The sequence below is a fragment of the Mus pahari genome, chromosome 2 (assembly GCF_900095145.1).
Source record: "Mus pahari chromosome 2, PAHARI_EIJ_v1.1, whole genome shotgun sequence".
Taxonomy (NCBI): domain Eukaryota; kingdom Metazoa; phylum Chordata; class Mammalia; order Rodentia; family Muridae; genus Mus; species Mus pahari.
This window is the reverse complement of record NC_034591.1, coordinates 159752687-159775039: the sequence shown is the minus strand read 5'-3', so window position 1 is coordinate 159775039 and position 22353 is coordinate 159752687. Positions and strand designations below refer to the sequence as shown.

The following is a 22353-nucleotide window of genomic DNA, read 5'->3' as shown; positions in this document are numbered from 1 at the left end:
TCTGTAGAGAGCCTTGAATATGAACTTTAGTATACTTGATGGGGTAACAAAACAGCAAAAAACAAAGACACTCCACAAGCTAAAGGGCAAGTCTGTTAGACACCATTTGCTAGTGACAATCTCATCAGTAAATGGAGAAATACACTAAGAATAATTGGCTATGTTTAAAAATTAGGTGTATTTTCTTTCAAAATAATATTCTCATGAAAGGTGCTAAAGCTACTATTTCAATAATAAAAGGATTATGGGCAAAGCTCTCAGTATCAGTAAGGTTGAAACCTATTTCAGTACAGTAGGGCAACTCATTTTTTTTTTTTTTCTTAGTTTTTCGAGGCAGGGTTTCTCTGTACAGCCCTGGCTGTCCTGGAACTCACTTTGTAGACCAGGCTAGCCTCAAACTCAGAAATCCACCTGCCTCTGCCTCCCAAATCCTGGGATTAAAGGTGTGTGCCACCACACCTGGCTCGCAACTCATTTTTTAAAAACGTATCTCGCCCTTTTAAACTGAATTATTTTTTTAATAGTTGGTACAGGCAAACAACCAGCACTGATTGTCAGCTGGTGGCAACGATTGGTCAGACTTTGGTATCTGAATAGTAACGTTGCTTCATAGCCCTGTATTTCCTAAGGAAGTACAAGGCCTCTAGCTCCTTCATTACAAATTCTCCTCGTGCAATAAGTTCTTTGATCTTCTCTGGGTCCTTCACATCCTTGTTTTTAAGGAAAACGTTCTTCAATCGCCTTTTAAAATAGTCTGCTCCTTTTGGATAGTCCCGTCCAAGATACAGCAGCTTTAAAAAGAAAGATGTGTTTCTAAGCAATCCATGTTATATAATAACATTTATAAAGCTGGCAGCATAAATTACTTACATTTTTATAAAGAGTCAGTACTTCTCCTCTTAACGAATTGGCCATTTTCACTTAACATGGAATTAATCCACTTTTATACATGACATACCTAAAGAAAAGGAAGATTTTCTTTTTTTTTTTTTTTTGCAACTGCATTATAAATCTTAAAGAACCAGAGATCTTACCATGGTAAGATGGTGAGCTGGCTTTTCATTTTTTGTGTACAGACATGCACTTGCCAGTGTGCATTTGGAGGTAATGACCTCAGATGTCAGTCCTTTCCACGGGTCTTAGTTGTTGCTGCAAACAGCTGGCCCTTCCTTCATTTAGGGATTCCTCTACCTCTCATCTCCCTGCATATACACTGGATTTACAAACTTGCAGGTCTACAGGATCCTCTTGTTTGTGCCAAGTGCTTTGCCAAGACTTCTTATCCCCCCAAATGGTTATTTGTTCTGAGAGCTTCTTTATTGAGGCACTGGGATAACACCACTTTTCTAAGCCTGTTTTCCTTACCAAAAAAAGTAAAGCTGTCTGCCCTGTTGTCAAGGCTTGGCTTGATTATTTGGAAGAAACTAAGAGTCTAAATCTAGAAGAGTATTCTCGGAGGAAATTTTAAAACTAAAATAAACTTGAGTTGGAAGATCAAGAAGGTTGGCCTTTAAGGAGAATGCAGAGTAAGAGGCAGCAGGTAAAGGGAGCACTTGGAAAGGATTCCACGGGAAGCAGACAGCATCCATGCTACTGACCATGCTTTTGACTTGTTGCTTTAGCTGCCAAGGAGGAGAGGCCTCATTAGACCAAACATAAAAATCATTTCCACTGTGTTCCATCCATTATGGCTGAAGATAGTTCTGATCACCTGATTATAAAGTACTTGCCATAATTCTCCACTGTGAGATTATTTCTTTCCAAGAACCTCGTTCATGTAGTGGGTTTATAAACCACCACATGGATGGGTATTTTAGGAAGTAAGATGTACTAGAAAAGTATTTCTCAACCTTCCTAGTTCTATGACCCCTTAATATAGTTCCTCAATGGTGTAGTGATTCCCCAACCATAAAATTTCACTGTTACTTTGTAACCGCAATGTTGGTACTGTTATGAATCATAAACATCTGATAAGCAGATGGTCATAGGTCATCCCTGTGAGGATCATTTTGACCCCAAAGGGGTGGTGACCCAGGGGTTGAGAAATACTGTAGTAGAAGCATTACGAATGGAGAATGGAACTGCCCATTTGGCAGTAAGTGCCACCTAGTGAAGGTGTGCACCCATAGACCTGAGTGCTGTGTGCATGTGTGTGGGTTTTAGTGACCTTTATAATCTGGTAACAACTAGTTCCCATATTACAGAATTTATTTTTATTTTAGCTTCCTATCAGTAATTCTAAAACTCACGTCCAACAGCGAAGAAGCTGGTTCCAATTATCCTCAATAATTGACTTTTTTGGATAATCACTTCTACTAGAACCAAATTACCACTGTCACCACCTAGTACCTTCCCTCCAGGATCCCACTCGTTCCTGGGAAGTTCATCCTGCCCTGCCTCCAACAACCTGTACCACCACCCTCTCCACCCAGTCAGTATCCCCTTGAGCTAGGCTGCTGACACAAACCACTTTTACCTGAGACCTGTTTCCTTTGTTTTGAATTCTTAAGGTATCCCAGCCTTCATCCTGTCCCTTAGGGCTACTGCCTTTTATCTTTTGGACTGAATTATTCAGGAAAAACAAATCTTCAAAGTAGATTATTTTTAAAGATGAATTAAAGGTTATTTTACAATTAGCTAGCAGAAAATGGAGATTCTCAAAATTCAGCCAAAAATTATTGTGCTGAGCTGGATGGAAGCTGAGGCAGGGGAAGACCCTTAGTTCAAGGAGAGCTATGATTGAAGTTACATAGTGGCACCCTGACACTAATACTGATAATTGTGGTGACTGGAGTTGCATTTAGTGTCGAAGTGTACAGATCCTAGTTGATTGTGCTTGCTTCCTCTTGAGAACGGTAGTGTCCACTGAGGTTTTCTAGGGTTGACCCCTCTCTCTCTCTCTTTTTTCTTCTCTTCTCTTCTCTTTTAATGTTTTTTTTTTTTTCTGAAGATTTAGTGTAATACTGAAAGGTAATGAAACAGGTGTGTTTAACCAATAGTATTAACAGTGGGAGTAGGGAGAGAGGGGAGGAATAATATAATACCAGGACCTTGTTGAATAGTACCTTGCTGAAGAATGACTTAAAATTATGTGGTTTGAAATTATTATGTAGATAAAATTTGGCATTTGTAACTTGTGAAATCTTTTAGAGACCTGACTTAGCTCTCCTTCCCAATAGCTTTTTCCACAGATTAATAAAAGATTCGCCTACCCCCGCCCCATGCACTTTGATGTTAATTTATAATACAGTTGATTTTCAGGAATTCTTAGTTTATTTTTGCTGCTGGGAAAAACCTTTAGTTTGCAAACTAGAAAACAACTTAATTGCTGCAGAGACCTGCATGAAGTCCTGGAAGTTATCAAAGTTGGATGAGTGCATGGCTCCAAGTCACCAGCTATTCCAGGAACATTGATATGTGCAAGGAGCTGTAGTCTTTTCTCCCTGGGGACTTTGAATAAAGGAATGATGGTGTTGTCATTTTAGTAGGACACTTCTAATGTAAGGGCTTGATGCCCAATGATGTTATTCTGCCTCATGATGTTCAAGTGACAAAAAAAAGCTGAAGGAAATGGAGACATGTATTGTTTCAGTGGTCTAGTGGACTGGACTCAGTATTCCTTCAGACTGCATTGGAAAAACTGTCCTGTCAGATTTCCCCATACCAGAGGTTGTGAGACCAGAAAGGAAACTGTCATATGCCTTTAGATACATGACAGGAGAGGGGCTAGTACAACCCATGTGAAGAAGAGATGCCAGAAAGCAGCCCTCTTATTACTCACAAATCCTGCCCAGGGACTAGAGGACATCAAAACTCAAAAAAACATGCACAGTCTTGCACCATGGGATCTAACACCTCTCCACTATTCGTTTTCCTCTTAGGAGAGAAGTTGATAATGACACAGTGATTTTGAGTAAGGCCTTTCCTCCTGAGTCGCCTTGTTAATTACTGTACTTCCACACCACATCCTAGTTTGGACTGAGGTTTTCTATCACTAAACACTAGTAGTTGAATAATTCAAAACAAAGGCTAACTTCCATACTCAACAGCTATGATAAACCAAATTTGAATTTATATGCAGTAGGTGTTGAGTTTTTATCATTACCAAGGTTCGGAGGGCAGTAAGGTTTTTAAGTGTTGTGCAACCAGTGACCTTAACCCACAAAAACTAGGTGTCAGTATTAATGAACAGAACATTTAGTTTATGTAAGGGACAGAACAGTAGTACTCTATCTTGTGTTTAATGGGTTAGACGGGCCGTAAGCTGGGGTTGGGTTAAAGAACTGACTCCTTACCTCTAAGTCTGAAGTGCCTTTTCTTAAGGGGAAGGGCTGAAATTCTGCAGGCTGCCACAACAGTACAACACTCGGTGACCTTGGGACAATGGCTTGCTGGCTCTTAGAGGTTACTTTAAACTACTGTGTGAGCAGCTCTTGAGAAGGGCGAATGCTTTGCATAGACACTAAACTCCCACGATCAGTGAAGAATCTGTACTACTTTAGTCTCAAGGTAACGACCCTCTTGGAGCTCGCCTTTGTGTCCGGATGACTCCCTGGGGGACCCGCCCAGAACCAATGGTTTCACCTAGTCGTGAGCTGGCGCCATTCCTCCCCCAGATCCTCCAGGAAGGGCTCATCCAGACGCAAAAGAAGCGAGGGAGAAACCTCTTTACAAGGCCGGCTGTGACGGCCCTCGGCTATAACCTCAGCTCTCAGGAGGAAGCTGAGGGATGCCCGCGAGTTCCAGGTCAGCCTGTGTTACAGTGTGAGACACAGCTCTTCCCACGCCCGGAAGCCCTCTCCTAAGGCATACTTCACCATCAGCAGGTCTGGGGTCCGGACGACAGGTTGCTCAGACCGCCAACTCCAGCACTTTGCGGCACCACGGCCGTAAATGCTCCGACCGTCTGCCGGAAGTAGGCGGAGCTGAGGGACGGACTACAGGCAGAAGTGTATGGGGCTGGAGGCCGCTTTCCTTGCTGGGGCGGGGCATCAGGCGGAAGTGGGCGGGATTAGGAAAAAGCCACAATGTGGGCGCACTTTATGTGGGAAGTGTGGCTTGTGTAACCAGTCTAGGACTTGGGCAGGACTCACCGGAAGACTAGAGTGCGATTGCGCAGGCTGTCCTTCGCAAAGCTCAGGGAATTGTGAGTGGGCGTGGCCTGTCGTCTTGACAACGTGAGCGTTCCTGCTCTGCAGAGTTCACTTTTCCCTTGGCAAAGGTCCTGCATCTCTCATGGTAAGCCAGGAAAGTGAGGGAGACAAGGAAAGGGGCAAGTGCGGATTCCACTTCAGCGCTACCGAGGGAGGGCAGGCCGGCAGGCGCAGTGCGATCCAGAGGTGGCGAGATCCAGATCTCTCCAGTGACTAAACTTTACTAGCTTCCGGTGATGTACATTCCCACTTTGGCTCTGGCTGCAACTTGTCAGAAAAGTTTTCATTCCAACGCTTACGTCTTCACGAAGGAGGCAGAACAATATGGAGCAAATTTCGTGTGTTATTTCCCATTCTCCATCAAGAGATCATCTATTATCACACTCGTTGAGGGAAAATTCAGAGTGCATTATTTGTGTTTGCTGGCTGGAAGCCAGAGAGACACAAAGGAGAATATGACAGCCCTCCTGCGGCAGTCAATTAAGCAGAATAACAGACACAAGTTTTACCAAGGTAACAGCTGGTGTATCTAAAGCGGAGTAAACAAGCTATTAAGGGTGGGAGAGAAGAAAAGGGTGGTGCATTTCAACCTCTTTTAAGATATAAGTATGTCTTTTCTGTAAGTGGTGGAAAGAAATGGGTAGTGAAGGCCTCCCCTGGCAAGACCCCCAATGGGTCATAAGACTGTTGGCAAATTACAAGAACAAGCACTTATTCGCTACATCGAAATTTGGATTTTCTTTTCCTATCCTCATAGCACTGTTTCTCAAAGACTTCCAAGCCATTTGGGGGATTTATTTAAAATGTAGATTCCAGGAGGTCTCAGCTTCAAACTTAACTGTATCATGGGGCTTCCAGGAAACAAGGTGCCATAAACATGTTTGCTTAAACAGTAGAAACTGCTTACCTCGCCGTTCTAGAGACTGAACATCGGGGGTCAGGGGGTCAGCATGGGGGCAGGGATTTATTCAGATCTCTCTTCTACTTAGAAATAGTTCCTTAGTGTGTAGCAGTGTAAACTCATTTTTTTCATACGATGTTTATTTTCTTCATGAGGGTCTGTATTCAAGATTCCTCTTTGTAACCTATACCAGCCATATTGAGCCAGAGGCCTGTCCGATTCCAGTATCAGGTCTTCTTAATTTGGTGAAATAATTACGGACCCTTTTCATAAGCAGGTCAAATGCTAACACAGAAGAAGTTAAGGTTTTAGTATATGAATTTGAAATAATTCATAACCCGGCAATCTAAGGAAGTATCCAGTACAGGAAGGGAAGCAATTGCACTGTTAGTCCAAGAGGACACATTTCTCACAAAGCCCGTCAGGACATCCTTTGCCACTTGAATGTTGAAAAGTTTCACTACTGATGGCTCTTATTTTTACATGAAGGATAAAGATAGGACTTTCCCCACACCTGTTTCATGTTAGAAATCCTAGTGAGGATGCCGGGCGTGGTGGCGCACGCCTTTAATCCCAGCACTCGGGAGGCAGAGGCAGGCGGATTTCTGAGTTCGAGGCCAGCCTGGTCTACAGAGTGAGTTCCAGGACAGCCAGGGCTACACAGAGAAACCCTGTCTCGAAAAACCAAAAAACAAACAAACAAACAAACAAACAAACATGTGGCTGGACAGTCTTCACTTTATTGTTAATTGGCAAACTAGAAAAAACTGATTCCCTCCCCATAAAAAAAAGCTACCAATCTTATGTAATAGAAAGGTTTCTTTTATACAGCCACCACATCTGCAAAATTGAAATAGTACCAATAGCCAGTAATGCGTGGAGATATAGGGAATCTTTTCAACCAGTCTTTTTTAAACTTGCTCTCCTATTATAGACTCTTTGATATAGGAAATAGTATTGACTACCTCAAAAAGATGCTTCGTGAGAAATCTTGTGGGTTTTCTTGCCTGTGTTTTCAGTTTGCTCTGACTTCTTTTTATAGTATCTTTTCAGTTTAAAGTAGCCAAAGAGTCACAGAAAAGTTGCAGTGGAGGCACAAAGGAAATTCCCATGGGTTCTTGTCTAGTTTCTCCTAATTAATTTATTTTGTGATGCTCTGTTGAAAGTATCTGAATTCTGTTTTAAAATATGTCAATTCTTTTGTTTTCCCACTTTTTAGGCTCCCAAAGCAAAAAAGGTATGTAGAAATTATGTTTTCAAAATAAATAGTTTTATGAACATACTGTACAAATGAATATCTTTTGGAATTTTATAATAATTTTCTAATTAGTTATAGTTTATTGAATTTGCTACTTACCTTTTAGATAATAATGTTATTTACATCACTGGATAATTCTTCATAGTTACAGATGTGTTTCCCATTTGATGATATTTCTAGTTTGAAAACACATGGTATAGATCGCGTTTAGTGCTGACCCGTGTCTGTCTTTGAGGCTTCACCTTTTTCTTCTACTGTAGAATACGTTAGGTTAGTCCTTCCTTTTATCTATTTCAGATAAACATAAGCCATAGTTACAGACCTCCTGTGACTAAAACAGGACCTTGAGCTAGCTCACTTGTGGCTTTCTGCTTTTGTTTGTACAGTGTAGAAACTGGGGGTGGATAAAGGAGATGCTACCCGTGGGCCTGGGATATCTTTTTCTCCTCTTTGCTTTGTAGATTGATAACCTTAAAGCAGATATTTTAATCTCCTAATTACAGGCCATATTTAGCCTACCAACAGATTCTGTATTATTTGAAAAAAACTTCTTTCTTTCTTTCTTTCTTTCTTTCTTTCTTTCTTTCTTTCTTTCTTTCAATATCAGTTCTTCAAGTGTGCCATAGTATCTCACACTTGTAATCCCAGCTTGTAGGAGGTTAAAGTAGGGAGATCATGAATTTGAGGCCAGCTTGGGACCAAAACAACAACAAAACCCCTCATACATGGCCAGGCCATTCCCCTCCCAAAAGTGTAATAACACAATTAAAAAGTAATTACCAAAGACATTTGATTTATTCTGGTCATGACATATGGAAAACGATCCCATTGGTCCTGAGGTCCTATGAAGCAGTATCTGTAGAGCTCAGCAGAAGCCACCTGCAGGAATGTAGACGGCATGGTGGTCCTGCCATGGTCCTGTCTGTGGTCGGAACCTGGTCTTTGTTGCCTCCCCGACCACAGCAGGGGCTTTTTATTTATTTTTATCTCAGTGGTCTGTTCTCCATAAATCCCACCATTCTCTCTTGAAAAATCATTACATTCAGCCCTCCTTATTTATGGTTTCTGCACCCATGGATTAAACCACACATAGAATCCGTCTCAGAAGAATGACCAGAATGCTGGACATGGTGGTGCTTTCTTGTGATCCCAGTGTCAGAAGGACCACAAGTTCTAATGCAGCCTCAACTACACAGTGGCCTTATCTCAACAACAACAACAGCAACAACAACAACAGCAACAACGATAATGGGTGCTAGAGAGACGGTGCTGTGGTGACAAGCACTTGCTGCTCCTGAAGAGGGCCTGGTTCCCAGCACCCACATGGTGGCTCTCAGTTGTATAACTCTAGTTCCAGGGGATCTGACACCTCTGTGAGCACCAGGCATACATTCAAGCAAACACTTATACACATACAATTTTTTAAATAAATGTGGTCTCGGAAAGCCAGAAGAAACACTTTGGAATGTTTGGGTGATAAAGATTTGTAAAATCACAACTGCACTGAATATGTCAGACTTTACCGTGAAGCAATTCCTGAACAGTAAATATGGCTGCTGCCAAGGTCCAGAATGGTAGAGTTTAATGTGTAGGAGAGGATATATGTAGGTTGCCTGCAAATACTGTGGCTTTATGTATGGATTTGAGTATGTGGACTTTGGCTTGCCTAGGGTCCTGTAACGAGTGTCTGGGGCAAGCTAAGGAGTCAGTGTCTGCCCTGTGGGTTCTTAACACGTCTGCAAATGTGCTTTGGCTGTAAGTCTTGGATCATATTGCATATGTACATGTTTGAATTTTATAGACATCCAAGGCACACATGTGTCGGTCAGAGGACCACTTAGAAGAATCCGTTCTTTCTCCCCTGAAAGAACCCTGGAGATTGAACTGAGATTGTCAGTCTTGGCAGCAGGCACCTTTACCTCCTGAGCCATCTTGCTGGCCTGTTAATTACTTTCAGCCTGTGAACTATTTATGACCAGGAGCATGTCATCTGGGGATTGAACCTAGGGCCCGTGTACACCAGGCAAATCCTCTACCACTAAGTTGTATTCTGCAGCCCGTATCACATTTATTTTTGTGTCTGTAACATTTACTTCAGTGCCTGATCTATCATGGAAATTGAATCAATGTTTGTTGAATAAACGTGTGGAAGCCCCTGAATTCTAGTCAAGCCATTTGGGCTCTTGATAGCTCAGAAGAGACGTCACTGTGAATGTGCTGCGTGCAGTCTGTGTTCGTGTGACACTTACTAGGATGCACTGCCTTGCTTGCTCCACCTCAGCAGGAGCTCTAGCCTTCTACTCCATCACCTGCTTCCCGACTCCTCTGTGCCATCTCCCCAGAGCCCACTGAGTTTGCTGTTCCTCCAGCTCCCTCCCTTGCAGCTGCATTACCCTCTTCTTACATGTCTTCTCCTGAATGTAAAAAGTCTTTGAACACAAGTTGGACTACCAGCTGCTTTGTAGACTTGATCCCTGTAACTGAAAATAATCTCTCCTCCGTCCAAACTTGCAAAATCACTGAAAGTCTTTTGGTCACAGAAATGTCCTTGATGTTGATGGTTTGCCATTGTAGCTGTGTTATGGACTTCTCCAGATTGGAAGCTCAAAGCTTACTTCAGTCACGCATTCTTGCCAGTGTCGTCACTGCTGTGGAGGGCTGTGGATGATTGCTTTTTCTTGTTTATTTCCAGACGAATCCCTGCAGTACCCAGAGTCTGTGCTGACGCGAATTAGCTGTCTTGTCTATTGAATTTACTGTATATAAAAGTTGCTTTCATAAAAATCAATAATTGTTTTTGTAATTGGTATTTTTTTAAGACTTATCTTTAAAATGAAGGTATCCTAGTGCAGGCCTGTGTGATTTAATCTGCACCATGAGGGCCTGAAGAAGCCAGAGGCAGGCATTGAATCCCCTGGAGCTAGAGTTGCAGGTGGTTGTGAGCTGCCTGACATGGGCCCTGGGAAGAGCAGTAAGTGCTCTCAGCTGCCCAGCCATCTCTCCAGCAGCTCGTGACTGCTGTTTGGAGGGGCATTCTTAAGCACACTGACAGCCTTTTTAACATTGTGGTCTTTGTTAAGGCTCCCAGTAAGAAAAAGATGACCAAAGCTGAGCGACTACGGCTGTTGCAGGAGGAGGAGGAGAGACGCCTGAAGGAGGAAGGTACTGAGTGCCCGGCTGGATCTCATAGCGCAGAGCATTAGCCATGGGTTCACACCCACACAACCACAAGGATTCCTACTACTTAGAGCGGGCCATCAGTGCACACAGCCACATCTGAGTATGCACTGAAGCCATGCTGCTGCCAGATAGAGCTCAGAGCTCAGTACAGTTCTGCTTAGCTTTTGAGCTTTTGCCCTGCACAATATTTGGGCCATATTTAAATTAGCCACACACACACACACACACACACACACACAAAATCATTGCTTCTGAGAAATTCAAATTCAGGTGATCAGCCCATGTTTTTGTCTGCTGATTTTGGCTGGCCTACCTCAAAGTGTTTATAATCTACTGATGAAAAATTGGCACATTGGTGTCCTAAAATTTATTAGTGATGAGAAGTACACACTAGCAAAAGCTACATACAACAGCCTGACTTGGTTTTTAACCCTGAGAGGTTTTTTTTTTTTAAAAAAAATTTATGCTGTTTATTTTTGGTTATGTGTGTGCGTGTTGTGTGTCTGAACATGGGTATGCACAAGTGAATTCAGGTGCCCAAGGGGGCCAGAGGCATTGGGCTCCTCTGGATCTGGGTACAGGAAGTTGTGAACTACACGATGTGGGTGCTAAGAACTAAATCCGGGTGGATCCTCTGCGAGAACACTGCATGTTTTAACTTCCTGAGCCCAGTTTCTCAGTGTTTAACAATATCTCTTTGCTGGTTAAACTAGAAATCCCATTCATTAATATTAAACAGTAATAAAAAGTGTCGGCAAATCAAATCATTAGAAAGTGCTTTTTAAAGACTATGTGGCCCTGGAGGTTATGGCTATTAGAATTCAGTGTCCGTAGATTTTTATTCAGGGATTTTAAGGACTCCGTTGACTTTTAATGTATATTTGCCTTTTGTAGATAAAAAAGCACATTGTGTTGTTTGCTAGTTGACTTTTATAGGTTTGTTTGTTTTTTGAGGGACACTCATGCTTTGCCATGCATATGGAAGTCAGAAGACAACATGTGTGAGTCCTTTTCTTTACAGGTGGGATCTGGAGGCAAACGTGGGTCATTAGATTGCTTGAGGGTACGTGCCTTTGCCATCTGAGCCATCCTGTGAGACTTTATTAGTCCGTTTTAAATGACTAAAAATAAAATCATACCAGGATTTATATCCTGGGCTTATTTCATGTCCTTAAACATAGAATTTATAAACATGAATATATTTATTTTATGTGTATGAGTGTTTGTCTGTATCTGTGTCTGTGTACCACATACACACAGTGCCCAAGGAGGTCAGAAGAGCACAGTGGATTCCCTGGAACTCTTACAGATGGCTGTGAGCTGCAGTATAAATCCTGGGGATTGAGCCCAAGTCCTCTGCAGGAACAGCCAATGCCCTTAACTGCTGAGCCACCTCGATAGAGTTGATACTTCATAGTTTATTTTAAATAGTGAGAGCAGGGGAAGCTTACGGTAATAGTTTTCTGACAGTATTGATGCCAACTGTAGACTTCCCCCCCCTTAATCAGCCATGATGGAACTGCTACACAGCTTAAAACCATTATTGAATTGCTATTGTTTTATTTATTTTATTCTCTCTCTCTCTCTCTCTCTCTCTCTCTCTCTCTCTCTCTCTCTCTCTCTCTCTCTGTGTGTGTGTGTGTGTGTGTTTTCACGCACACACGCATGCGTGTGCTAGTCATACATATGCTAGTCAGTGTGGTTTTGGAGGTTAAAGGACAACTTGCAGAACTTGCTGTTTTCGCCTCCACAATGTGGGTTTGGGGATTGAACACAGGTTAACTTGGCTGCGAGAACCTCTACCCAGTGAGCCTTCTCGCCAGCCCACTATCAGTGTAATTTTTTCTTTAGATTTATTTTTATCTTATGTGTCTGAGTGTTTTGCTTGTACCTATGTCCACACACCATGTGTGCGAGGTGTCCTTGGAGGCAAGGAAAGGGCATCAGGTTCCCTGCAACTGGGGTTACCGTTGTGGACCCCTCAATATTGGAAACTGAGTCGTGTTCACTTTTAAGCTGATGGATATTCTTTGTTCAGAGCACTGTTTTCAAAAGGATGCCTTTGACAAGGATATAATGTATTTAACTCATGGGTTTCTTGGCTGGAAAGTGAGTGTTTTCTCATCTCTGCCACACAGTAGATGTGACCTCCATAAAAGGTTCTGCTCTGCGTTAGAAATACTCATGAGGAACTACAAGAATTTAAAACACTGGGTTCGAATCCCTGCAGCTGATTCTTGATTTCTTTTTGGTTCTTCAGAGGAGGCTCGACTGAAATTTGAAAAAGAAGAACAGGAAAGGCTAGAAATACAGCGGATTGAGAGAGAAAAGTGGAATCTGCTGGAAAAGAAAGTAAATAAGTATGAGTGTCAACTGGGCAGCCACCCACTCCTGCATCTGGGTCTGCTGCTGTGCCCAGTCCTGTCGTAGCTGCAGCCATGCCTTGCCCTGCATTCACTTCAGTGGGGCATGACCTCACATGTGTTTTTAGTTAGAGAAGTGTACATCATTGGTCTGTTTGCTTGTGGTTTTTTTGTTTTGTTTTGTTTCAGACAGGGTTTCTAAGTGTAGTTCTGGTTGTCCTGGAACACTCTATGTAGACCAGGCTGGCCCCAGACTCACAGATCCGCCTGCTTCTGCTTCCTGAGTGCTAGAATTAAAGGCGTGTGCCACCACCACCTGCCTTTTTCTTTTTTAAAAACAGGGTGTCTGTATTCAGCTCTGGCTGTTCTGGAACTCTGTGTAGACCAAGCTGCCTCAAACTCATAGAGATCTGTCTACCTCTGTCTCTCAAGTGCTGGGATGAAAGGCACATGTCACCATACCTGGCTGCATTGGCCATGTCTTTAAAGATCTCTTTAGCATCTAGCTTAACAGAAGACACCAGGGTTCTTACGCTAATGTCAGCATTTTGTCATGTTTAAGCATAAGCACGTGAAAGGAAGATCACCTCATATAGAAGTTGGGGGAAGATGACACAGGGCTGGGAGATGGCTCAGGTGGGAAAATGCCCTCCTTGAAAGGATGAGCTCTAAGCTCCATGTGAAAATCAGGTGACTCATCTGGCTACAGTTCCAGCACTGAGGGGCTGAGCCAGGTAGATCCCTGAAGCACGTGGCCAGCTAGCCTAGTCAAACTGACCAGCTTCCGTTTTAGTGAGAGATCCTGCCTCAAAACACAAAGGAGAAGGAACTAGGAAGAACATCTAATGTCAACTACTGCCTGTGTTTGTGTGTACACACACCCACATACATACATACACATCCTGTGTGTGTACATGCACACACACACACACATACACTGTGCATGTACACACACATGCATGCACACATGAAGCTGCATTCATGAGCGCATGCCCTTGTTAGTGGTATATACCATCGGCAAACCAAACGTTGCTATGTGACAAGTGTTGTTTTCTTAGAAAGTATTGAGTCAGTGACTTATTTACCTCCAAATGCTGAACTATCTTATTCTCCATTATCAAACATCTCAAATGTATTAGGCATGGTGGTGAATGTCTTTAATTCCAGCCCTCTGGAGGCAGAGGTAGACTTGTTTTCATAGAAGTTTGAGGCCAGCCAAACCTAGAAAGAACCTAGAAAGAAAAACAACATTGTAGCCATGCATAAGGGTGCACATCTTTAAGCATTTGGGGGGCAGGGACAGGCAGATCTCTATGAGCTTGAGGGCAACCTGGTCTACAAAGCAAGTTTCAGGACAGAGCTGCTGTTGCACAAAGAAAACCTGTCTCATGGGGGAAAAAAGAAAAAGAAAAAGAAAAAAAAAACAATATCACCTATATTTGTATCATTGCCGATCAAGCCAGAGGTTTCTAAAAGATTTGCTGTTCATTAGATAGGTTTTTTTCCTGTTTTTGCTTGAATGCTGAACCTTGTGGTTCCAAACAAGCATCTTGATGTTTACCCTTGACCTGCTGTGCTCAGCTGATACACTCTTGAGAGCACATCTCCCAAAATACTCAGTTATACAGATTATTTCTTGGGACACTGTTGCCTTTGATGCATAGAGGAACACTTAATGCCTCTTCCATTTTATCGCATAAAGTGAGAGCATGTGATACTTAGGGTTAGGACCTAGTAAATTAATTCCTGCCCTCTTTTTTTTTTTTTTTTTTTTGGTTTTTCGAGACAGGGTTNCTCTGTGTAGCCCTGGCTGTCCTGGAACTCACTCTGTAGACCAGGCTGGTCTCGAACTCAGAAATCTGCCTGCCTCTGCCTCCCAAGTGCTGGGATTAAAGGTGTGCGCCACCACGCCTGGCTTGCCCTCTCTTCATCAAGGCAATCTTGCCTGCAGCCACTACCACCCCTCATGTCCCACCCCCTAACTAGTGTAGTGTGGGACTATGGCTCTGATCTAGGCCAAGACACCTAGAATTGTATCATCTCGCACCACAGGGCAAATAGTATCTCTCACATTATGGACCTTTAAGCATCTGAAGATCCTACTTTGAAGCTACTGTTTCAGTCAGCATTAGCAGTTTTATTCAAAGTAACAACTTTCTTTTAGAATTATATACTCAGCCATATGACTGTTAAATGCCCCCCACAAAAGCCAAGCAAGAGCAATCAATGTGCCTCCTTCTGTGGCAGGACCTAGAAAGGAGAAGCCAAGAGTTTGAAGAGCTTGCTTTGCTCGAGGGCTGCTTTCCTGAAGCAGAGAAACAGAAGCGGGAAATGCGAGCTCTGGCTCAGGTGAGGTGCTTCTCTCCTCTCTTGAGCTCATACTTCTGGGATCTCGGGGGAACTATAGACTGCTACTCATTTTTATCTTGGGAAACCTTATTAAGGAAAAAACTCCAGGCTGGTGAGATGGCATAGTGGTTAAAAGTGTGCACTGTTCTTGTAGAGAACCTGAGCAGTACCCAGCATCCATTACAACCACCCACTCCTACAGTTACCACCAATTATCCGGGGGTGTCTGACGCCCTCTTCTGGGCTCTGCAGGCACTGCACACACAGGAATACATAAATACAATTTTTAAAAAAAATCTTCTAAAAATCCCTCATTTGACACATATATGACACATTTATGACTCACATGTTCAGGGGGAAAATGGATGCAGTTGTAGAAAGCTCATGTCACACAGTCCTCCACTGTTCACTTGGAAATCTATATGATCCATTGAATTATGCATCAGTACATTTCACTTTGTGTATATGGACTGGGAAGGTGTGTGAAAAACTCTGGATCAGGCATATCTCTCAGCACTATTTTCTCAGCAGGAGGGGCTTACGTCATGTCTGAGCTACATTTTGGCAACTTTCCAAGTGTGCAAGCTATTCATGATCACATCTGTGTGTTGGTCCCTCTGTAGTAATCTTGGATGTTACTGCTCTCACTGTTTAAGAGTGCTGTCACCTGAGTCTCTGGAAGGTGAGAAACCAGTAGTATGGATTCTCTTCATATCTCTGCACCACAGCCCAGCCTCCTCTCCCCTCAGACACCCTACTCCCTGAGATGTAAAAGCATTGAGCCATCCTGCTGAATGACCCAATGCCCTCCAAGCACCCAAGTGACAGCGTAGCCCCACTCCCAGGCACAGGTGGAATGACTGAAGACAGGCTGAAGTCCAGGCCTCTCACCACACAGAGACTGCAGACGTGTTCTGGAAGAAACTCAAGTGCTGCATGGCAAGCAAGTAGATCAGCCCTTATCGATGACATGACAGAAAAGCCAGGCTAGCCCCCACCACCCAAGGTCTAAACCAAGGCCTACCCCAGAAAAAGCCAGCCCATTGCCCCTAAACCAACGCCTAATCCAGAGGACAGGCTCTTCGTTTCTGTGAAGACCAGGAGGTGAGGAAGCCACAGAAGCAAAGTTTGAAGCTGGCAGAGGCCTTCTCAAGAAATTCTTGTCCTTAAAGAATCCATGTGCTTTAAAATGCAATTGTGGGGAGCTGAGGATTTGGTCTGCATCCTTGCATGAGCAAGCCAGGAGCAGCTCTGGTTAGTTCCTGTAGCCCTGTGGCTAGTTAGCAGATGAAGGCTAAGACCCATTGGCTAGTTGGCTGACTGACTGCAGCTAGTGAAGTTGTTCTCTGTGTCTCACTCCTGTAAGTCTGGCAAATGGTGTCTAGTAACATCTCTGGCTTTGGTTCCCACTACTTGCTGTGGTTCTGAGACCGTCCAGTTTGGTGAATCATGATTTGATGTGTTCTTTGCATAGGTAATGTGTGCATGGCCTTACTGACCTAAGAGATGTTTCCTTCCCATGGTTCTGCTTGGGGATGGTTTGCCAGACTGAAACAGAACTCCAGAGACTCGGAAGCATCAGGTGTCCAGGCAGAGGCTATCCCCTTTGTTTTGTTTGTTTGTTTGTTTGTTTGTTTTGTTTTGTTTGCTTTTTTCTGTTTCCCTGTTGCATCTGGGGATTGTGGGGACATTCTCTTCTGGATTAGAAGTCTCTGGGTTTGAACAAATGTTTTGGTCTAGAAGTACAGCAGGGAAGTGTTATGTGTTTGAGTGTGTCAGGCAGAAACAACACAGGCTTTAGTGGGAATAGGAGTGTCCCTGTAAAAGATGTTTCCAGCATTTGAGTGGGTGAGACAGGAGAAAATGAAGCTTAGGTAAGAATTCCTAAATGACAGGCAATCATGGGTCCATCTGAAGTCTGGAAGTCCATCTCTCAGAGCCTCTTCTAGGATTTGTTTAAGTTGAACTAATGGGACATAACCTTGGGGCCCTACCAAGACTCGATCTGTGCTACAAAAGGGCCTAAATGCTGGAGTTTGTGCTGGCTGCCTGAGTTAGTCAGAATCTGGGATGTGTTTGGCCTAAAACTCCATTGAAAACTCCACCCAGTCTCATGACTAAGGAAATGGGTGAATCTTAAATAGATAAAATACATTGAGATTACAGCAGCCACCATGAGGAAGATAAAGCAGCCACCATGAGGAGGAATCCCTTGAGTAAGATCACTTGCTTGATGGGAATTATACAGAATTAATTTTAAGAATAAACAAGCCATAAATTAGCATTTAAGCTTTGAAAGCTGGGTGAGTCACTGGAGAAGTGGAGCCCTTAGATCCCTGGCGGCTTTGTCTACTTGTGCCTCGGTTGAACTCAAATGCCGAGCAGTGCATAACGATCTCTGGCCCTGTCATCAGCACCTTGGGTAAGAGAACAGCAGTGTTGGGAAACCGCTTGCTTTGTTGAGACCTCACTAGAGAAAGGAGTTTACAGCTGTGAGAAATCCTCCCTTTGGGTGCTTCTCTCTCTGCAGCAGTGAAGTAAGACATCGGAGGTTTATACAGGGGAAAGGCAGAAAGCCCCAGGTCTGCATGTGTAACAAGCCTCAACTAGCATTTGGTCTTAACCAGACTTTGTACCTCTTCCCTGGTAGATGATGGTGATAAGACATGAAATTGAATACATGGGCATCAGAGCTAATGCTTAGGGCAGTAATCAGAGAGGTCAGTCAAGAAGGGCAAGCTGGCTGGCTGGCTGAAGAGGGAGGGTTGTAGCTAGATAGGTATGGTGAAACCCACTCATCTCCCCCTCCCCCCCCCCGTGTGTGTGTGGGGGGGTCTGTCTGCCTCCTGGCCTCCTCCATGCTTGGCTCCAGTCTTTTCTTAGTTCATTGAGACATTTTGTACAGTGGAGTTGCTTTCTGAAAATACACCACAGTGTTTGGAGTCTCTCCTGCATGCCCTCAATGGCAGGCCTAATGTTAATGAATAAACTACAGTAATCATACGACTAAGGTAAAACTTTCCATCGTACCTTTAGTAATCACATTGGGTGTGTGATGTGTAATGAGGTGAAAGGTCAGTACTGCCGGCGACGTGTCTCTGGCCGAGTGGCCGCCCGTCTTTACAAAGGGGAAGATGACTGAGACTGGATGAGAGTCCTCTCCTTGAGTGCTGCTCCTGTGCTTTCCCTGCGGGAGACTGAGGCTGTAACAGCAGTGAGAGCACTACTCTGAAGTGTCTCCAGTGGGGAGCATCCCTGGAGAGATTCCTACTGGCAGAGGGACATATTTACTCATTTATTTATAATGAAACAGTTGAAGGTGTTAAATACAGTGGCCCTGGCCTGGCCTTGTCATCCTCACTCTTCCAATAAAGATGAAGGATGGGCAGTTGGATTGCCTTACCAAAGATGCTATTGATGTTGAAGAGGAGACTAACTTTGACAGTGGCCTGACAGTGGATGAGATGCTCCCACATGGTACCACACGCAGCAGATGGAAGGCATTGGTGCTGCAAAGATAACTTGTTAAGCTTTATTTTGATGTGTGTGTGTGTGTCTGTGTGTGTGCATAAGTGTCTATAGAGCAGTATCACATCACAGTGTAAATAAGTGCAACACATGCTTGGAGACCAAAAATTCCATGTGCTGCACTTCTGTAGATTTTGGAAGTGAATCTACAGTATCTCTGAAGTGTGTGTTTTCTGAGGAAATGAGCCTGATTTAAAATACGTAGTAGGGCCTGGAGAATGTTCGGTGTTTAGAAGCACTTGCACTGTAAGGATAAGTACCAAAATTTGGACTCTACAAGGCCAGCATCCTCTGCAAAGACATGTAATCCCAGCTTAGAGAGGAAATGGAGTGTAGGTGATCATTACGGTTTACAGATTTCCAGCCTGTCTTAGACAGGGTGAGCGAGAGGTTCAGAGAGAGACTGCCTCAAAAGAAAGGCAAAGGGTGATGATGATTCTAATGCCCTCTTCTGACCGCTGTATGTGGACATAGATACAGACACAGAAACAGACAGACAGACAGACAGACCGACACACACACACACATGCACACACAAACTAAGTAGTAAATAAAAATAAGGGTGTGTCAGGCCATTTAGTTTAATCGGAAATCATAACTTTGGAGACAATACAACTGTGAGAAGGCCAGTGGGAAACTCAGCATTGAACAGGACACGGCATTAAGTGTTTAAAATAAGCGCAGTGTGATGACATGCAGAATTTATGTGGACAGCATGGCGAGAAGGCTCCGGGAGCGCCCAGTGGCAGCCTTCAATCAGAGGGAACTGGAAAGCAAACTGCTCACACAACCTCAAAACAAATGCACGAAAGTACACAGAATTTGTCCCAGTGAACGGTGGAGATCAGAAAGTATGTAGATGAAAAGGACCTAACGGGCTAGATATGTGGTGCATGCCTTTAATCACAGCATGTAGGGGGAGTCTCTGTGAGTTCGAGGACAGCCTGGTCTACACAGGAGGGAGCATGTGTGGAGGGAGGTGGGGAGACTGGTTATTTGAGTTCATTTCTTTGGTCATATAGTTTACATCATTACTGGCTGGGTAAATTGTGGAACTTATGTTGAGGCTTCAGATTTCAAACAAAACAAACAAACAAAAAACAATTTAGGGACTGGCAAGATGGCTTAATGGATAAATGTGCTTGCGGCCCAGCCTGGTGACCTGAGTTCAAGCCCCAGGACCCACTTGGTGGAAGGAGTGAACTGGCTCCCACAGGTTGTCCTCTGACCTGCAGATGCACATGGTAGTGTGTACATGTTCCCTTCCCCAGTAAAACCCGCAACTTTTAAATGCTACTTTGCTCTTTGGTTGTGTTTTCGTTGGTGTGACCCTCGCAAATTTGTATCCCCAGTGGAAGCACTACATGGAGTGTGATGGGAGCCCTGACCCTTGGGTTGCCCAGGAAATGAACACATTCATTAGCCTGTGGGAAGAGGAGAAGAACGAGACCTTTGAGCAAGTGATGGAGAAAAGTAAACTGGTGCTGTCTGTAAGTCCTGTGGCCGCCTGACTCCACACCCAGTGCTGGTTTACTAACACGCAGGGCTGTGGTGAGCCCTGCCTGCCTGTGCTTCTTCACCTTACAAAGCAGAGCATTTCCTACTCAGTGGGAGACCTGATTTCCCAGCTGACTTCTGTTGGTATGGTGTGGGTTTTAAGTGTTCCTCTAAGGCCCAGTGCTGCTGGGATTTTTAGGGATTGGGAAATGGCTTCATTCCAGTGTGTTCTTTTTTTTTTTTTTTTTTTTTTTTTTTTTTTTTTTTTATTTTTTGGTTTTTCGAGACAGGGTTTCTCTGTGTAGCCCTGGCTGTCCTGGAACTCACTCTGTTGACCAGGCTGGCCTTGAACTCAGAAATCCGCCTGCCTCTGCCTCCCAAGTGCTGGGATTAAAGGCGTTCGCCACCACGCCCGGCCTAGAGTGTGTTCTTAAGGGAATGCTGAGGTCCTCCCAGGTCTGGGACTTCTCTACTCTGCCCTTCCCTCCCCTTCCTCTCCTTCCTCCTCCTCCCCTCCCTCCCCTTTATTACCTCCTCTTCCTCCCCTCCCTCCCCTTTATTGCCATAAGTCTCCCTGTGACATTATTACTGTTTAAGTCTCCCTGTGACATTATTACCGTTTAAATCTCCCTGTGACAGTTTCAAGCCTGTCGCTGTGTCTTGTTCATATTTACCTTCTTAGTGAAGGTAAAAAACGGCCACAATATTCTAACTTCTGTATCTGCAAATAAGATGGACAGACTCATCTAAGAAAACATACTGAGGGAAAGATATAAGTAACTCTAGCTATATTATCTCATTAAAATACGTGAGATACTTTAGGCCATGGGAAGACTCTGGAAGCCATTGGAACTGCAGATGAATATTCTACAGTCTGCCTGTGATTACTAGTGGCTCACAATCCTTTTCAAGCACGCACAGAACAAAGCTGCAGTAAGCGCAAAATGCCCTATAGCGGCTGGAACTTCAGACTATGGATGACAGGACCAGGCACACTCTGCAGGGGACCGGACATGTGCTTGCATCATATCTAACTTGTTCATATCCGTCGAGGTTTCTTAATCACAAACAAATTGGAAGTTACATTGAAAGGATGCACGAGCACACAGCAGTAGGAGGAGTGGAGAGATGAGAGAGCAGCTGCCCATGACAGCAAGGGTCAGCGGAGATGTGGGTGGGGAAATCTGAACCAGTACAGATTGGGAGTGAGGGCAAGGAGTTTAAAGCAGCACTGATGATAGTCACCCAGAACTGACAGCTAGGAATCCTCTTAATTCACGATGTCCAACAAAATCAAAGAAAAGATACAGACTTAAAACATTAATGATGCTCACACATGCACCTGATGTGTATAAAAACCCCCGTATACTCACAAACACACATAATCCAGATATACACACATACATTTACATATGCACACATATAAATACACAGAGAACATACACATATACCCTAATGTATATGGAATCCCAAGTACACTAATATGTATGAAAACCCCCTGACACACACACCAAATGTATATGCCCACCCCAACCCCCCACACACACTCATTTTCTATTTCTGGACATCAACTGGGTATCTAGAGATTAATGCTAGCGTTAACTACCAGAGTTAGCATAATCCCCTGTGAGTTAAGAGTTTGATCCCACAAGCCTCTGCATGCCTGCCAAGCATCCCCAGGTTACCTGTACTTCCAAGCAACCAATTCTAAACAGGATTCCCTAAACTCTCTTCATACTCAGAAAACTGGTACTTCTGCATGGTATAAACCGCCAGATGAAGAAGTGCACAGGGCATAGTATGTAAGGACGGTTGCTATGGTTTCCCGAGGTCTCTGGGTGCTTTGCATGCTCAGTGGTTTGATGTGTTCACCAACTGGAAGGGTCTCTGAACCCCATCATTAAGGGTGTTTTAAGGAGTATCATGATGGAGGCAGGATGAAATCATCCCTCAGGGCTGAGGAGCACACTGAGTGCTTCCATTCCCTGTCTACTCAGGTGCCCTCCTGTCCTCCAGAGAGCCACCACACTAGCTTACACTCAGACACAACTAAGTTGGATCATTATGAAAAATAAAACCTTTTCTTCTATCCCTGCATGGAGGAAAATACAGTCTTGTTCAACA

General features: G+C 43.8%; 2 protein-coding genes across 5 annotated transcripts in view; one reads left to right on the top strand and one right to left on the bottom strand.

Moving 5' to 3' along the window:
* Positions 1 to 462: 462 nt before the first annotated feature.
* Etfrf1 (electron transfer flavoprotein regulatory factor 1) lies at positions 463 to 4901 on the bottom strand. Of its 3 annotated transcripts, none has more exons than XM_021191603.2 (3): positions 4813 to 4901; positions 871 to 958; positions 463 to 791 (listed from the first exon to the last, which is right to left on the bottom strand). In XM_021191603.2, the coding sequence occupies exons 2-3, from the start codon at positions 913 to 915 to the stop codon at positions 576 to 578; spliced, it is 261 nt and encodes an 86-aa protein (XP_021047262.1). In that variant the 5' UTR covers positions 916 to 958; positions 4813 to 4901; the 3' UTR covers positions 463 to 575. The 3 variants fall into 3 exon arrangements, with proteins under 3 accessions (XP_021047262.1, XP_029390055.1, XP_029390053.1); XM_029534195.1 differs by lacking the exon at positions 4813 to 4901 and adding an exon at positions 4585 to 4800; XM_029534193.1 differs by lacking the exon at positions 4813 to 4901 and adding an exon at positions 4296 to 4569.
* Positions 4902 to 5055: 154 nt separating this feature from the next.
* Casc1 (cancer susceptibility 1) overlaps positions 5056 to 22353 on the top strand; it is a 37026-nt gene continuing 19728 nt past the window's right edge. Inside the window, exons 1-6 of one of the 2 annotated variants that reach the window (XM_021189905.2) lie at positions 5056 to 5238; positions 7274 to 7291; positions 10393 to 10474; positions 12753 to 12844; positions 15103 to 15204; positions 20085 to 20222. In XM_021189905.2, coding sequence (XP_021045564.1) covers positions 5236 to 5238; positions 7274 to 7291; positions 10393 to 10474; positions 12753 to 12844; positions 15103 to 15204; positions 20085 to 20222 — 435 coding nt within the window. In that variant the 5' untranslated portion in view covers positions 5056 to 5235. Of the gene's footprint in view, positions 5239 to 7273; positions 7292 to 10392; positions 10475 to 12752; positions 12845 to 15102; positions 15205 to 20084; positions 20223 to 22353 lie in introns of those variants that run through there. The other variant, XM_029535255.1, reaches the window with a different exon arrangement.